Source organism: Schistocerca gregaria, chromosome 8, assembly GCF_023897955.1.
Source record: "Schistocerca gregaria isolate iqSchGreg1 chromosome 8, iqSchGreg1.2, whole genome shotgun sequence".
Taxonomy (NCBI): Eukaryota; Metazoa; Arthropoda; class Insecta; order Orthoptera; family Acrididae; genus Schistocerca; species Schistocerca gregaria.
The window spans coordinates 56,974,401-56,993,547 of record NC_064927.1 but is presented as its reverse complement, the minus strand read 5'-3'; the positions used below and the strand labels follow the sequence as shown (position 1 = coordinate 56,993,547).

The window sequence follows — 19,147 nt, the reverse complement described above, 5'->3', positions numbered from 1 at the left end:
TTATGGGACCATTGCTTTTCAAAAAATGGTTCAAATGGCTCTGAGTACTATGGGACTTAACATCTACGGTCATCAGTCCCCTAAAACTTAGAACTACTTAAACTTAACTAACCTAAGGACATCACACAACACCCAGTCATCACGAGGCAGAGAAAATCCCTGACCCCGCTGGGAATTGAACCCGGGAACCAGAGCGTGGGAAGCGAGAACGCTACCGAACCATTGCTTTTCACAATATATATAAATGACCTAGTAGATAGTGTCGGAAGTTCCATGCGGCTTTTCACGGATGATGCTGTAGTATATAGAGAAGTTTAGCATTAGAAAATTGCAGCAAAATGCAGGAAGATCTGTAGTGGATAGGCACTTGGTGCAGGGAGTGGCAACTGACCCTTAACATAGACAAATGTAATGTATTGCGAATACATAGAAAGAAGGATCCTTTATTGTATGATTATATGATAGCAGAACAAACACTGGTAGCAGTTACTTCTGTAAAATATCTGGGAGTATGCGTGCAGTACGATTTGAAGTGGAATGATCATATAAAATTAATTGTTGGTAAGGCGGGTACCAGGTTGAGATTCATTGGGAGAGTCCTTAGGAAATGTAGTCCATCAACAAAGGAGGTGGCTTACAAAACATTCGTTCGATCTATACTTGAGTATTACTCATCAATTTGGGATCCGTACCAGGTCGGGTTGACAGAGAACATCCAAAGAAGAGCAGCACATTTAGTCACAGGGTTGTTTGGTAAGCATGATAGCATTATGGACATGTTTAGTAAACTCAAGTGGCAAATTCTGCAAGAGAGGTGCTCTGCACCGTGGTGTAGCTTACTGTCCAGGTTTCGAGAGGGTACGTTTCTGAGGTATCGAATAATTGCTTCCCCCTACTTATGCCTCCCGACGAGATCACGAATGTAAAATTAGAGAGATTCGAGCGCGCACGGAGGCTTTCCAGCAGTCCCGCGAACCATACACAACTGGAACAGGAAAGGGAGGTATTGAAAGTGGCACGTAAAGTGCCCTCCGCCACACACCGTTCGGTGGTTTACAGAGTATAAATGTAGATGTAGATGTACATGTAGGAGGTGGGGAATGATACACAGATGCTACATGTCCTTTTCTCCTACAGTTGATCTAAGTTGCCCAGCACTTAGGACACTCATGTTGATTGGAACTGTATGAGCAAAATGGGAGCACAGAGTGCGACCGTTGTTGTTGTTTAGTATGTTGCCATCCAATGTGGCATGGAATCCATGTTTGTACAGCCGCCACGTTGTCCTTCCCACAAGAACAGTCTGTCACCTGACGACCAGGAACAAGAGTCACCACGGCAATGTCACACTAAGTCACAATCTTATCACCAGCAGCACAAGATACCTCAAAAGATTGAGCAGTATTTAATACTTAAGTCGAAGAGGGATTCTTGCAATGTAGTGTACTTTGCTGCACCCCTTTGGGAAGAACTAATCAAATGGTGGCATCACAACCATACAATCAGTATAGGAATCATGATGAGGATTGATAACAAACTGGCAATTGCAATTGCAGCCATGGAAATCAAGCTGCCTAAGCCCCATAGGTTTTTTAGGGCTGTTGATGACAACAATAGAATTCTACCTAAACACACACACACACACACACACACACACACACACACACACACACACACACACAACACATTGCAATGACAGGCATATCTTTAGACACAGATTCGTTGAGGAGAAATCCAAGAAAGGGAGAAAGCCTTACATGTTTTCTTCTTCCACACACAAGCAAACAACAGTTGAGAACACAGAGACAAACAAGGAAACACCCTAATTACTGATATAAGCAGCTGCTGACAAAAAGTATAAACACAGTATGAGAGCGAGTGCCTACTGCACGACACCTATAAAGAGGAGAACTCCAGTAGACAGCACAATGGATGCTGTGCTGTGTCTACAAGTCAGGTGGCCCACCACAAGCAGCCTCTGGTGACAGGGCAGCACAAATACCATTGGCAAAATATTTTAAGCATAGTGCACTCAGGATCTGGTGCCGTGCAATGTATTACACAACTGGTTATAGCACAGATGTTTTACACGGTGATTAATAGTGGAGATGCCGAGTTGCTGATAGGCACAACAGAAATATTTTCACACTTAAAGCTTTCGGGAAATGGCCTTTGTCAACAATAGATGCACATACGCACACACATTTTTACGTTCCATCCTGGATTTTCCACTGTTTAATTCTCCAGCATCTCGGGCCAGCATTCTGTCCCGTATGAGGGGTGCTTGCTTGTGTGAGTGATTGTTGCAAGTCTCTCTTTTACTAATGAAGGCAGTGACCGAAAGCTATATGTAAGTGTCCTTTCCTACATTGTTAATATTCCTACCTGGAGTTCCCATCCATTGTTTGAGAGAGAGAGAGAACTCACCTGGCATGTGTGCACACAGATAATAGCAAAAAGCCAAACAAAGATAACTCTAACATTTACATTATAAATAATTTTAAATTACAAACAGGCATAAATGATGGGTGATATTATTTACAGATTTTATCACTATCAATCTGACAATACAAGGCAGTAAATATTGAAAACATTTGTGAACTCTAAAAGGAAAAATAGAATGGGAAACATACCCTGTGTCTCACCTGGATGGAAATTATTTTTCACTCCATTTCGCCTAACACACACTTCTGAACTGACAGCTGCAGACATGTACGAATTCATCTCTATAGCACAAAGTGTCCGTCCAGCCTGAGTGTCAGCGCTGTTATAGCGCTGGTGACACTCTCTTATCTTCCGCAGGTTCCCAGAACTATCATTAGAATTGCTTTTGATGTAGAACATTGGAAAGCCCCAGTCAATTTGCAGGAGTCCCATTCCCTCAGGGTTCCACGGGGCATTGTCGACACACTTCTTCTGTCCTGAGTACCGATTGGGGCAGGTATCATCAGGTGAATAGTGTTGTGGCAGATCAGCAGCTGTGTCATATGCGAGCAACACACCACTGACCTTCCCAGAATCACGCAGTGTCAACAGCACATCCCTGCAGAGAAATTATTTACATTAATGTTATGTCACCTATGTTAGTAACAAAGCTGCAATATTTCAATTTTATACATATGACAAAAATCTATTTTGTTAGCCTACAGATAATAGATGATGACATATGCAAAATGGTGAGATCCTGTTACATACTGCAAGTGAAGCAAAAGACATAAAACATGTGAAGTAACAGCAGAAGAGGGAATAATACATGCCCACTCTGCAAATGAAAAGATATCAAAGTATATGGTAAGGTCTTACACTAAGGTCAGCAGAACACAACACAACTTAAAGATAGTACTATCAGTTGTTCTAATTACTTGTGTGCCCTTTTATCCTATGAGAATTTTTTACACAGATTTTAGGGCTCAGACTGGAGTTACATGCTCTTGCACAAACATATCCAACAAACTCCCATCTAACAAACCCATAAACTGGGAATCCCTACCAATTCAAAAGAAAATTAAAAGCATATTACATTGGCCACTCCAACGACTTACTTTATTATTCAGATTCCTGTTAATACACTGCAAGTGATGATGTGCATTATAAATGCTGCATGACAAGTACTAGTGCACTGCAAAATAGTTTTCTGCACTTAGAGATATAAGTAGCTATTTACTCCCAAAAATAGCAATATAGAAAAGTAAATAATAAGCAGTCAGCATCAAAACACTGTCTCGTGTATACCTAATGGTCAGGAGAAGCACAGATGCGCAAGTGATTTAAATTTATACAAGGTATCTATTCTGAAAATAAAATTAAAACAATATGAAGCATAGTTATAGCGGAAATTGGAAAACTTACTAAGGAACTATTTCTAGTAAATAAAAATAATAATCAAATAGTCCATTCATAGTTATTGGGATATTTACAAGGAAGTAAGACACCATGCTAAGTTTGAAATGAAAAAAGGGGTCACTATGATTTTGCATCTGGTGCATATTACATAATATGTTGCTGTGTAAGAAATTTAGCTAACATGTTGAATTTTTCTTTAGACTTTGTTACAGGTTTCTACCTGTCACCAACTTTGAGAAAATTGATCTGACATAGTTCACCCATTTGTGATAGCACCAGACTAGCGATAAAGCCAGAGTGAAATACCGTATCTACTCGAATCTAAGCCGCACTTTTTTCCAGTTTTTGTAATCCAAAAAACTGCCTGTGGCTTAGAATTGAGTGCAAAGCAAGCAGAAGTTCTGAAAAATGTTGGTAGGTACCGCCACAACCAACTTCTGCTGTCGAATATATGTAGCGCTACACAGGCATGCTTTGTAGGCACAAAGATAGATACTGGCACCAAAACATCTGCGTCATAAAAAAAAAAAAGAAAAAAAAAAGAAAAAAAAAAGAAAAAAAAAAAAAAGAGGTGGAAGACGAACTTTTTTCTCCGCCCCGAGTTTCGACCACTGCATTTTCATAGAATATCCAACGAAGTAAATACAAATTCCATATTGTTCGTCTTCGAATGTAGCAGCATTTCAATGTACTACGAAGATCCGGCTGGCAAGACTGTTTAGGATATTTGTCAATATAGCCAACTCTATGTTCTGAATTTTGTCCTACCTGTGGGAAGAGATGGTTGTTAATAGGAACTTTTATGAATTGTGAATCACATGCAGTATTCTCTTCACCATAATAATAATAATACAAATATAAACATTTTGCCATGTATTGTTCGTGTTTGCTGCTATCTCATTTAAATCCTGTCTGCCTAATAAACTATTAAACTAGAGTGAGACAACAGCAAACGCGGAAGAATATACATATCATTCCATCTTTATATCCGTATTATTCTTATGCCTAATAGTCATACAGTCAGAAATGAAGCACGGCAATTGACTAGATTTTTAAATCTAATATGACTAATTTCTGTGCAGAATGTAATGTACTAAAGAGGCGCCTGCAAAGATTTTCACCGGAGAAAAATTTTCACTAAACTATCGTTCAGAACACCTTCTATCATACGCAGTCTATTATTTGGTTCTTGTTAATCATTAGCAAAAAAAGCAGCAGTGTAAGTAACAACAAATAGCAGTCTTTTGCCATTGTTTCGCTAATGAGACGATTCCTCTTTTAAATTGTAAGCGGCGATAGCAATCGCAAAAGCAAGCCATGCCGCGAGCGGCGACAGGTCGTAAACACTCATTATCAGAATGCAACAAACAATGCACGACACAGTACTGTAAGGCTTTTTCAGCTTAGAGTGACGTTAACACCTATAATAAAGAGAACGGCACTTATCAGATCAACGAAAAATAAGCAATCAATTCAAACCAGACGAAGCACGTGAAAAAGGTAGGGTACCCATATAAATTTGGACAGAGCACCTGATGCATAGCAATGGCTACCTGGTAAAGCTCTAACTGCTAAACTTACAACTCGAACCAAACTACTGTAGCTGTATCGTCATTCATTCGACATAAATTGTGTCTCACATTACAATGGACCAACTTCGTTTCGATTTGGAGGTTCGGCCTAAAACTTTTCTCCCCCCTTGAATGAGTCTCAAATTTCAGGTGCGGCTTAGATTCCAGAAATTTTTTTTTCCTTGATTTCGAGTCTCATTTTTGAGGTGTGGCTTAGATTCAAGTAAATACGGACCCACAACATTCCTCATATTTAATAAACAGTTTGACATATTGGAATGAGGTTTTGGCAAATGATAGCACACAAAGAGAAGAGGATTTTGCCATATAGTTATTATGCAGAACTTCATTGTCTATCTTGTTAACTACAGACCTTTCCGATGAAAGAATGTAATTTTTAAGGGCTATCGATAGCTGGTGAAATGAGAAATGCTATAGATTTTGGAACAATGTAAGTGAAGTAATTACATACTTATTTTGTACCAAGAATGTGCTCTTCCATAAGATGCTGACCTTATTTTTCCTCAATTTCTCACTTGATAAATTAAAAAAAACCACTGTTTCAGAATTCTCTAGAAATTGCATGTGCACAACATATTAGTGAGGTGATATTGTGTAAACTAAGCTGAGTTTTGTCAAAAGAAGCAAATTTTAACATGGCAACAAGCGAAATGTGTAGGTTTTAGTCAAAATTCCCCAGTTGTGACTCTTCTCTGAACGTTACAAATGGTTAGCAAACCAGGCGAGAATAAATCGCTGCATTTTCAGCGGAATTCTTTTTAGGTACTAACCAAAGAAGAAGTGACAGATCTTTTTGAATGGTCACCATGCAGATGTGGGCGCGGAGGGGTCCCGCTTAATATTTACCAAAAATGTAAGCGTAAGCTTCAGTTTAGAACAGCACTTCGCCTTCAGTGCTCGGCATTTCCCCCTAGCATTCTGAGTGACCCCCCACCACTGTCACTCTGCCCCCCACTTCCGCAGCTGACTGTGCATCTAGCGGCCGCAGCATTTTGTGCGCAATATAGTAGCTGAAGGGCACTCGTTGGATGGAGTGAATATTGTCTTTAAAAGGTACAGGGGTGATTGAGTGTGGTCAAATTATATCAGGTAACATAGGTGAATTTTGATATTTGGAAGGAATGAAAGAAGGGCCATTAAGGTTCAACCTCCTATAAACACCGAGGTCCTTAAAAAACAGTGCACAAGCTCGGAACGACTCAAGGGTGGGGAAGGAAATTTGCTGTGGCTATTTAAAGGAACCATTTGCCTGGGGGAAGTTATGGAAAACCTAAATCAGGATGATTCGAGGCAGATTTGAAATGTTGTCATCCTGAATGTGACTCCAGTGTTATAATCACTATGCCACCTTGCTTGGTTTGCTATTTGGGCGATGGGAGAAGTGAAGTGTGGACTGGTAACAGCAAGAATAACTTTTCTGAAAACAGAGAACACTTAACACCTAATATCAATTTATGTGCTAAAAATATTTTCTGAAAGTAACTGTCCAAAGTGTTATTCCATACAGAAGTGAAACAGGGAGAATAAACAGTAGCCTGCAGGCTAGAAGAGAGTAGAAGCTTCTGAAATGTGGTGCAAGAGAACAATGTTAAAAATTTGATGTGCAGATCAAGTAATTAATGACATAGCAAAGGCTCAAATCAGGCAAGAAAGAACTTTACAGTACAATTTGGCTACAGGAAGGGGCAGGCTGATATGACATGTTCTGTTGCGTATGAAATACTAAGATTAGTATTGGAATTGTATGTGTATGAGGGGGCGGGGGGAGGGGTCTTGTAAGGCTTTACCTAGGTTTCACTACAGTAAACTTATTCAAGTGGATGTAAGCTGGAATAGTTATGTGAGAGGATACGAGTTGATCAATACAGGCCAGCAAGGGGAGCTGCATGAAACTAATCTTCAGACTGAAGACCACAAAACCACTGACTTGATTCTTTGCACCAACAATGTTCACCCCTTTTCATAGGACCTATAGAAGTCAATCAATAACAGAATGAGTGTACCAGAGATAGGATACAAGCAGGAAATACATCAGGGTATAGATACGGACTAGTAGGGAAAAAAAAAAAAAAAAAAATTCGCATTTCCAGGTCAAAAATATGCTTTTTCCCAGGTGAAAATATACTATACCTGTGGTGAAATTACAACATACTTTCCCTCAGAGCTGTAAAACTTATCAATCCTTTGAATGGTGAAGGTTTTATACACCAGCAAAGAACTTCATGACACTTTAGGAGAAAAAAAAAACACCGACACACACAACACATTTGGAAAGATCTTCGACATGCATCAACATATACACTGTATATTTTCGCATTGTGGAAGTACAAACTGGAATTATGCCAACTACAGCAACAGGAATTTCACCCAGTACAACCTGGTAGTTTCTGATACACTGAAATCAAGATTATGAATTATGATCACTTTTGTCATACAATCACAGTTCCTGTCATTGATATTTCCAGCCAATGACATAAGATCTTCAGAGCATAGGAGAAGCAATGTAGTCAGCCAATCGCAACATCACAAATAGAAATAGTTAAAGATTTAAATTAATATACATACAGCATATTTACAAGAAAAGCTTTCACATAGAATATCCTCCCCCCCATTTCTCGAAGAGTGTGGTTAGGCAGGGTCCTAGGAGCACACCTTAAATTACAGCAGCTGAATATCTCTCACAAGCACAATTATAAATTTCACTGCTGTGCACCAAACATTTCGTGAGCTACCTGGCTCAATGCATGTTCTGTTGAGCACTTCGACTTTCCCAAAGAAAAGCCAATTACAAGTGAAACTGCTCAAGAACTTAGTTTGCATTTTTTTTAAATGATAATTATTCCTTCGTTATTGCATAATTTGTAATCTATGAAAAAACTGAAATAATTGGTTCTCTTTAGCATGTGTTATTCTTTAACATACATCAAACACAAATGTACCTGTGAAATTTTAACCAATAGCATAAATGGCTGGTGTTCTGGGTCCAAAATTTTTCTAAATGGCTGGTCCTCAATGTTAAGTTCTGAATGAGAGTCTAACACTTTGTAATTTAAGGAATTCATCACACACTCTCACACATAAAATGGCTATAACCAATATTACGGTTGAAACTTCCTGGCAGATTAAAACTGTGTGCCCGACCGAAACTCGAACTCGGGACCTTTGCCTTTTGCGGGCAAGTGCTCTACCATCTGAGTTACCAAAGCACGACTCACGCCCGGTACTCACAGCTTTACTTCTGCCAGTATCTCGTCTCCTACCTTCCAAACTTTACAGAAGCTCTTCTGCGAACCTTGCAGAACTAGCACTCCTGAAAGAAAGGATACTGCGGACACACGGCTCGCCCGCGAAAGGCAAAGGTCCCGAGTTCAAGTATTGGTCGGGCACACAGTTTTAATCTGCCAGGAAGCTTCATATCAGCGCACACTCTGCTGCAGAGTGAAAATCTCATTCTGGAAATATTATGGTTATTTAAGAACTTTAATTACAAGAAGAAATTTAAGAACTTTAATTACAAGAAGAACAAAGTTATAATACGCTGTACCTTATATTACTCATTTTCATACATGGATCCGATGTGTGAATCACAGTAATTGTTGGTTGGGGAGTACAATATAATCACAAACTGTTACAATGGAAAGACATAGTTGACAAATCAGAGAATACATTGCTTCGGACTTAAGAACAAAATATCAGGTGACTAGGAGGACAATGAAAGAAAAATGCATTTTATTAGAAGGAAACAAAATTGAAGAGCATCATTTAGCTGATGATGTCATGAAGGGATAGAGGAGACAACAAGAGACAGGTGTGTCAAAGGAAAAGTTTTCGGGAGACCAGTGTCCATTATGGTCAACAATGTTCATTTAGACAACAGTGATGATGATGATGATGATGATGATGATGATGATGATGATGATGATGATGAAGAATATCAACAACAAGACTATAATGAATGCTGTACATTTCTTAATGTAGTTGAAGTCTTCACTCTTAAGGATGGTTTGATGCACGTCTCAGTACATCTTTGCTTTGCTGGTCTCTTCAGTTGCCTGAATAGGAAACTTATTATTTTGAGATTCTCATTCACTTATACAATTTCCTCTACATCACTAGATTTAATTTAAGCATGTTCTATTACACTCTATTTACTTATCCTCATCCTTTGTCGTTCTCTGTTCTTAATTTCAAATTTAAATTTATTTTTCAAATTTCTCTTTGATTTTGTTTACTGTTTAGTATCTGTACAGACTGAAAAATATGGCCGATATCTTACAACCTTGTCTTCCTCCCTTCTCTTTATTGCTTCCATTCCATGTCCTTCAACTCATAACTGCAGTTTTATTCCTTTATAAGTATTTTAGAACATTTAATTTCGTGTTATTTTATCCCTGATAACTTCAGGGTGTATTCAGTCACTGCTGCTGAAAGTTTTTTCATACACAAAATGGTATAAATGGGTGTTTGCCCTTTCTCTACCTATTTCCTAAGATACTTCCTAGGATCAGCATATCTACATCTACATTTATACCGGGCAAGCCACCCAATGGTGTGTGGCGGAGGGCACTTTACAGGCCACTGTCATTTTCCAGTCGCGTATGGTTCGCGGGAAGAATGACTGCCGGAAAGCCTCCGTGCATGCTCGAATCTCTCTTAATTTTGCATTCGTGATCTCCTCGGGAGGTATAAGTAGGGGGAAGCAATATATTCGATACCTCAGAAATACACCCTCTCAAAACATGGACAACAAGCTACACCGTGATGCAGAGCACCTCTCTTGTAGGGTCTGCCATCTCCGTAACGCTATCACGCTTACCAAATAACCCTGTGACGAAACGCGGCGCTCTTCTTTGGATCTTCTCCATCTCCTCTGTCAACCCGACCTGGTATGCATCCCACACTGATGAGCAATACTCAAGTATAGGTCAAATGAGTGTTTTGTAAGTCACCTCCTTTGTTGATGGACTACATTTCCTAAGGACTCTCCCAATGAATCTCAACCTGGTACCCGCCTTACCAACAATTTTATATAATCATTCCACTTCAAATCGTTCCACACGCATACTCCCAGATATTTTACAGAAGTAACTGCTACCAGTGTTTGTTCTGCTATCATATAATCATACAATAAAGGATCCTTCTTTCTATGTATTCGCAATACATTACATTTGTCTATGTTAAGGGTCAGTTGCCACTTCCTGCACCAAGTGCCTATACGCTGCTGATCTTCCTGCATTTCGCTGCAATTTTCTAATGCTGCAACTTATCTGTATACTACAGCATTATCCGCGAAAAGCCACATGGAACTTCCGACACTACCTACTAGGTCATTTACATGTACATAGTGAAAAGCAATGGTCCCATAACACTCCCCTGTGACACACCAGAGGTTACTTTAATGTCTGTAGACGTCTCTCCATTGAGAACAACATGCTGTGTTTTGTTTGTTAAAAACTCTTCAATCCAGCCAGACAGCTGGTCTGATATTCCGTAGGCTCTTACTTTGTTTATCAGGCAACAGTGCGGCACTGTATCGAATGCCTTCCAGAAGTCAAGGAAAATGGCATCTACCTGGGAGCCTGAATCTAATATTTTCTGAGTCTCGTGAATAAATGAAGCGAGTTGGGTCTCACACAATCGCTGTTTCGGGAATCCATGTTGATTCCTACAGAGTAGATTCTGGGTTTCCAGAAATGACATGATGCGCGAGCAAAAAACATGTTCTAAAATTCTACAACAGATCAATGTCAGACATATAGGTCTATAGAATGAGATTTTCACTCTGCGGCGGAGCGTGCGCTGATATGAAACTTCCTGGCAGATTAAAACTGTGCGCCTGACCAAGACTCGAACTCGGGACCTTTGCCTTTCGCGGGCAAGTGCTCTACCATCTGAGCTACCGAAGCAAGACTCACGCCCGGTCCTCACAGCTTTACTTTTGCCAGTATCTCATCTCCTACCTTCTAAACTTTACAGAAGCTCTCCTGCGAACCTTGCAGAACCAGCACTCCTGAAAGAAAGGATATTGCAGAGATATGGCTTAGCCACAGCCTGTGGGATGTTTCCAGAATGAGATTTTCACTCTGCTTTCTTTCAGGAGTGCTAGTTCTGCAAGGTTCGCAGGAGAGCTTCTGTAAAGTTTGGAAGGCAGGAGACGAGATACTAGCAGAAGTAAAGCTGTGAGGACCGGGCTTGAGTCGTGCTTTGGTAGCTAAGATGGTAGAGCACTTGCCCGCAAAAGGCAAAGGTCCCGAGTTCGAGTCTCGGTCGGGCACACAGTTTTAATCTGCCACGAAGTTTCATATAGATCTATAGTTTTGCACATCTGCTCGACAACCCTTCTTGAAGACTGGGATTACCTGTGCTGTTTTCCAATCATTTGGAACCTTCCGTTCGTCTAGAGACTTGCGATACACAGCTGTTAGAAGGGGGGCAAGTTCTTTCATGTACTCTGTGTAGAATCGAATTGGTATCCCATCAGATTCAGTGGACTTTCCTCTGTTGAGTGATTTCAGTTGCTTTTCTATTCCTTGGACACTTATTTTGATGTCAGCCATTTTTTCGTTTGTGTGAGGATTTAGAGAAGGAACTGCAGTGCGGGTCTTCCTCTGTGAAACAGCTTTGGAAAAAAGTGTTTAGTATTTTAGCTTTATGCGTGTCATCCTCTCTTTCAATGTCATCATCTTCCCAGAGTGTTTGGATATGCTGTTTCGAGTCACTTACTGATTCAACGTAAGACCAGAACTTCCTGACAGGTTTCCACACTTCTCCAGAACTAAATCAATCTACCCCCAGCCCCAAGGTGGATTTCTTTCAGTCAACTCTTCCTTCTGTAGACAGTACATTTTTTTCTAATTTAACTACTAAATCTATGAATTGTAAAGAAATATTTGTTTATAACAATGATATTTCAAAATTACTGTAACACAAAGTTGGAAACTGCATACTGTGACACTTAAGTAACAGACGTCTGCATAAATACTGTGACACGTAATAAAAACAAATATACTTCTCAAACTTGCATGAAATATGTGCAAAAATTAGGCTTTTCATCATTCTGATCATTCTGTTGGTCCACCAATTATTATTCCTCACGTACATAAATTATTTCAGCAATTCCATAGTGTGTCCCACTTGCAAAACACATTTACAGTTGTTTTCTACACTCTGAATTAACTTTCCTATACACCATTCAATCTGCTATTGTCCTAGTTAGGAATTTTTAAATCGCTCTTAACCATTAATTCATTTTTTTTTTGTGTTACCTGTTTCTTTTCTAAACATTCATTATGTACACATTTATCTTCACTTTATTTTCCATCTTCTTTCTTCAGTGGCTGGTATTAGCTTGTAGCTGAATATCAATAATCCACAACTGAATACCAGCTTTACAATGGACTCTTGCTTCTGAGTACTCACTTTAATCATGCACACTTCGCTTCCGTTAGGCCTCAAATTTTTTTCTAACAGATTCCTTGTGGTGAAACAGGTCACTAGACATGTAGAATGATGCAGAATTCATCGGCTTCCTAAATGGTGAGCTTTCACAGATGGCATTCTGATGATAGCCAAAGAAGGGGAGCTGAAAAGCACATCAAAAAATGTCATGCCTAAGGTGGAAAAGTAGGTCTACAAATTTGTAAGACAGAATGTGTGTGGATACAAAGTTCACAACAAGAGAAACATGAGAAGACCACACTGTCAGCTAATTAATTCAAATTCAAATCAGCAAAGAATGAACCAGACTTCAATTTTGAGAACATTTAAGTCGGGAAATATACATCGTTTTTCTCCACACTACTCATGCTGATCAAAAATAAAGGTCTAAAGTGCAGATGTTAGAGAGGAGAAAGATGATAAAGAGTCCATGACATTGTCAATAAGAGACTCCTCGGCATCCTTGAAGAATCTCTGCTTTATACTGGAATCCGTGGAACATGAATGAAACAAATATTACAAGGCCACAGGTGTGCACGGTGTGTAGGATTTTAAGTCTTTGTAGACAATATGCCCTTATTCTGAACTGTTTGTTGTACTTCATAAATTGCTGAAAATTAAAACTATCTTAGTCCTTCCATCAGAAATGAACTGCTTTGGTCATCACACTTACCTCTTGAACATATCAGGACCAAGAACAGCCATATAAGGTGGAGCATCCCCTTTATTCAAAAGCCACAGTAGGTCATCATCATCATCAATTAAGTGTATAGCACCAACACTGCCTGAGCGGGAAGCTGGAAAACAAACATAACTTATAATGAAATCAGTTAGTAGATTCCACACATCAACATCTATAACAGGGTGTCGTCTTTAATTTAACTAATGCAATCTGACTGTGTTGAACACTATATATTACAGCAGAAGTCAGACCATTACAGAATAAAAGAAACCCACAACTGGTTTCTCATATACTAGAAGAACACACAGCAAAAGATTATTCTCACTATAATGAGAATGGATATGAGGTGGCATCAAAATTTATACTTCAAAATCATTACTTTTACAATATCAGATCTGTTACTGACCAAAGTAGTTGACTATTTCACCAAAAGCAAAGAGCCCATAAACAGTACTTTCGTTGTTGTTGTTGTGGTCTTCAGTCCTGAGACTGGTTTGATGCAGCTCTCCATGCTGCTCTATCCTGTGCAAGCTGCTTCATCTCCCAGTACCTACTGCAGCCAACATCCTTCTGAATCTGCTTAGTGTATTCATCTTTCGGTCTCCCTCTACGATTTTTACCCCCCACGCTGCCCTCCAATACTAAATTGGTGATCCCTCGATGTCCCAGAATATGTCCTACAAACCGATCCCTTCTTCTAGTCAAGTTGTGCCACAAGCTGCTCCTATCCCCAATTCTATTCAATACCTCCTCATTAGTTATGTGATATACCCATCTAATCTTCAGCATTCTTCTGTAGAACCACATTACGAAAGCTTCTATTCTCTTCTTGTCTAAACTATTTATCATCCACGTTTCACTTCCATACATGGTTACACTCCATACAAATACTTTCAGAAACAACTTCCTGACATTTTAATCTATACTCGATGTTAACAAATTTTTCTTCTTCAGAAATGCTTTCCTTGCCATTGGCAGTCTACATTTTATATCTTCTCTACTTCAACCATCATCAGTTATTTTGCTCCCCAAATAGCAAAACTCCTTTACTACTTTAAGTGTCTCATTTCCTAATCTAATACTCTCAGCATCACCCGATTTAATTCGACTACATTCCATTATCCTCGTTTTGCTTTTGTTGATGTTCATCTTATATCCTTCTTTCAAGACCCTATCCATTCCGTTCAACTGCTCTTCCAAGTCCTTTGCTGTCTCTGACAGAATTACAATGTCACCGGCGACCCTCAAAGTTTTTATTTCTTTTCCATGGATTTTAATACCTACTCCAAATTTTTCTTTTGTTTCCTTCACTGCTTGCTCAATATACAGATTGAACAACATTGGGGAGAGGCTACAATGCTGTCTCACTCCCTTCCCAACCACTGCTTCCCTTTCATGTCCCTCGACTCTTATAACTGCCACCTGGTTTCTGTACAAATTGTAAATAGCCTTACGCTCCCTGTATTTCACCCCTGCCGCCTTTAGAATTTGAAAGAGAGTATTGCAGTGAACATTGTCAAAAGCTTTCTCTCAGTCTACAAATGCTAGGAACATAGGTTTGCCTTTCCTTAATCTTTCTTCTAAGGTGAATTGTAAGGTCAGTATTGCCTCACGTGTTCCAATATTTCTGCAGAATCCAAACTTATCTTCCCCGAGGTACATTTCTACCAGATTTTCCATTCACCTGTAAAGAATTCGTGTTAGTATTTTGCAGCTGTGACTTACTAAACTGACAGTTCAGTAATTTCAACATTTGTCAACACCTGATTTCTTTGGGATTGGAATTATTATATTCTTCTTGAAGTCTGACGATATTCCGCCGGTTTCATACATTTGCTGACCGGATGGTAGAATTTTGTCAGGACGGGCTCTCCGAAGACTGCCAGTAGTTCTAATGGAATGTTGTCTACTCCGGGGGCCTTGTTTCGACTCAGGTCTTTCAGTGCTCTGTCAAACTATGCACACAGTATCATATCTCCCATTTCATCTTGATCTACATCCTCTTCCATTTCCATAATACTGTCCTCAAGTACATTGCCCTTGTATAGACCCTCTATATACTCCTTCCACCTTTCTGCTTTCCCTTCTTTGCTTAGAACTGGGTTTCCATCTGAGCTCTTGATATTCATACAAGTGGTTCTCTTTTCTCCAAAGGTCTGTTTAATTTCCTTAGGCAGTGTCTATCTTACCCCTAGTGAGACAAGACTCTACATCCTTACATTTGTCCTCTAGCCATCCCTGCTTAGACATTTTGCACTTCCTGTCGATCTCATTTTTGAGACGTTTGTATTCCTTTTTGCCTGCTTCATTTACTGCATTTTTATATTTTCTCCTTTCATCAATGAAATTCAATATTTCTTCTGTCACCCAAGGATTTCTACTAGCCCTCGTCTTTTTACCTACTTGATCCTCTGCTGCCTTCACTACTTCATCCCTCAAAGCTACCAATTCTTCTTATACTGTATTTCTTTCCCCCATTCCTGTCAATTTTTCCCTTATACTCTCCCTGAAACTCTGTACAACCTCTGGTTTAGTCAGTTTATCCAGGTCCCATCTCCTTAAATTCCCACATTTTTGCACTTTCTTCAGTTTTAATCTACAGTTCATAACCAATAGATTGTGGTCAGAGTTCAAATCTGCCCCCGGAAATGTCTTACAATTTAAAACCTGGTTCCTAAATCTTACCATTATATAATCTATCTGAAACCTGTCAGTAACTCTAGGCTTCTTCCACGTATACAACCTTCTTTTATGATTCTTGAACCAAGTGTTAGCTATGATTAAGTTATGCTCTGTGCTAAAGGCACGCAAGCCTCTTTCATTTCTTCTCCCCAACCCATATTCACCCACTATGTTTCCTTTTCTCCCTTTTCCCACTATCAAATTCCAGTCACCCATGACTATTAAATTTTCATCTCCCTTCACTATCTGAATAATTTCTTGTACCTCCTCATACATTTCTTCAATTTCTTCATCATTTGCAGAGCTAGTTGGCATATAACCTTGTACTACTGTAGTAGGTGTGGGCTTCGTGACTGTCTTGGCCACAATAATGCGTTCACTATGCTGTTTGTGGAAACTTACCCGCACTCCTATTTTCCTATTGATTATTAAACCTACTCCTGCATTAACCCTATTTGATTTTGTATTTATAACCCTGTATTCACCTGACCAAAAGTCTTGTTCCTCCTGCCACCGAACTTCACTAATTCCCACTATATCTAACTTTAACCTATCCATTTCCCTTTTTAAATTTTCTAACCTACCTGCCTGATTAAGGGATCTGACATTCCACACTCCGATCCGTAGAACGCCAGTTTTCTTTCTCCTGATAACTACGTCCTACTGAGTAGTCCCCGCCCGGAGATCCGAATGGGGGACTATTTTACCCAAGAGGACTCCATCATCATTTAATAATACAATAAAGCTGCATGCCCTCGGGAAAAATTACGGCCACAGTTTCCCCTTGCTTTCAGCCGTTCACAGTACCAGAACAGCAAGACCGTTTTGGTTAGTGTTACAAGGCCAGATCAGTCAATCAGCCAGACTGTTGCCCCTGCAACTACTGACAATGCTGCTGCCCCTCTTCAGGAATCACATGTTTGTCTGGCCTCTCAACATATACCCCTCCATTGTGGTTGGACCTACAATACGGCCATCTGTATTTCTGAGGCACGCAAGCCTCCCCACCAGCGGCAAGGTCCATGTTCATGGAGGTGTACTTTCATTAATACACCAAAATCACTATTTATCTGTGTTGATGGCACCATGAGCCACTCTGTTACTCCCAGACTTCACAATAGATAGTATCACTGTGCTTAGCATGGAATATGTTTCTTTATTTTGTTTCATATAATCGTAACTACATCTGGCATACCGTAAGTCATTAACAAAGATTCCAAGACGTACCAAGCGGGAAAGTGCCGGTAGACAGGCACAATAAAATAACACAAAAACAAAATTTCTAGCTTTCGCAACCAACGGTTGCTTCTTCAGGAAAGAGGGAAGGAGAAGGAAAGACGAAAGGATGTGGGTTTTAAGGGAGAGAGTAAGGAGTCATTCCAATCCACACACACACACACACACACACACACACACACACACACACACATATCCTTCCATACATATACAGACACAAGCAGACATATTTAAAGGCAAAGAGTTTGGGCAGAGATGTCAGTCGAGGCGGAAGTGTGGAGGCAAAGATGATGATGAATGACAGGTGAGGTATGAGTGGCGGCAACTTGAAATTAGCGGAGGTTGAGGCCTGGCGGATTTTGAGAAGAGAGGATATACTGAAGGGCAAGTTCCCATCTCCGGAGTTCGGATAGGTTGGTGTTGGTGGGAAGTATCCAGATAATCCGGACGGTGTAACACTGTGCCAAGATGTGCTGGCCGTGCACCAAGGCATGTTTAGCCACAGAGTGATCCTCATTACCAACAAACCACCTCAAACCAACACTTTTTCGACTTGTTTCACACCTTTAGCTCTCCCTATATATATATATATATATATATATATATATATATATATATATATATATATATATATATATTTATTTTCACTTTAACCTCATGTTACCCTTTCCACCTTCTAATACCATGTCAACCTCACAACATCCCTACAACGACCTCATTAAATTTTATATACATTCCCTCCACAAACATGCCTTCACCCTAGCCAGATTACGCTCCCATATTTTATTTACTCAGGCTTGTCTGACATTTGGCATTACCCCCAAAGGCCTCACACTTAAAGTTCCCATCTCTGGCTCCAATCCTCCTTTCCATCAGTCCTTATACCAGTTCCAAACTGCACAATCCATAGCCCTCACCCGCCTAATCCTTCACGTACACATTGACTCAGCCAATGAACACACCCGTCAACTCCTATCCCAAATCAAAGTCCTCAATGTTTCCTCTCCCACATCCACACCGGCTGTTCATAGCATCCTCCTACAGGCCAACCGCAAATTACAACAGTATGCCACCCTCCACCTCAAAAAACTATCCCTATCCAATCTCCTGGTTTCTCACCTCCGAAAAGGCAACTCACTCCCCCTCCACAACCTTTCCAACAAACCTCAACCTCCTCTCATTGCACACAGACCCAGTCTCTCCCATCTACTCAATCTCCCACTTCCAGCTCCACTCCCCCCAACACCTCGAAATTCTAGTCAACACAATCTGGAACCACAACACCCCAATTCAGTAGTTAACCTTTCCTCCAAACCTCACTCCCAATCCGAAACCTCTGTCCTATCCAAAGGCCTCACCTTCAGCCCCACTCCCAGATTCAACCAAACTGCCCTTGTCAAAGATTTACTGTCCTACACTCGTAGTCTCTGCTGGAAATATCACTTTGCCACGAAGAAAAATAATCCTGATCCCACACCCCAAGACACTATCCAAATTGAACCCTGTCTGGAACAGTTCCGTCCTCCATCACAGTGGGACCCCCACCTCTTCCTCAAAATCACCCTCTCCAAACCTTCCAGGAATTTCTCACTTCCAGCCTTGCCTCTCAATCTTTCTTGAAAAACCTTAATCCTACTCCCAACATCACCAGAGCCGAAGCCCAGGCTATCCGTGA

At 40.1% G+C, this 19,147-nt stretch overlaps 1 protein-coding gene across 5 annotated transcripts in view; it reads right to left on the bottom strand.

Moving 5' to 3' along the window:
- Positions 1-19,147, bottom strand: part of LOC126285420 (nicastrin) — a 133,913-nt gene that overhangs the window by 99,672 nt on the left and 15,094 nt on the right. For 3 of the 5 annotated variants that reach the window (XM_049984787.1, XM_049984786.1, XM_049984784.1), the window contains exons 3-4: positions 13,546-13,669; positions 2,634-3,043 (exon numbers count right to left, since the gene is read on the bottom strand). In XM_049984787.1, coding sequence (XP_049840744.1) covers positions 2,634-3,043; positions 13,546-13,669 — 534 coding nt within the window. The remainder of the gene's footprint in view (positions 1-2,633; positions 3,044-13,545; positions 13,670-19,147) is intronic. The other 2 variants (XM_049984788.1, XM_049984785.1) reach the window with 1 other exon arrangement.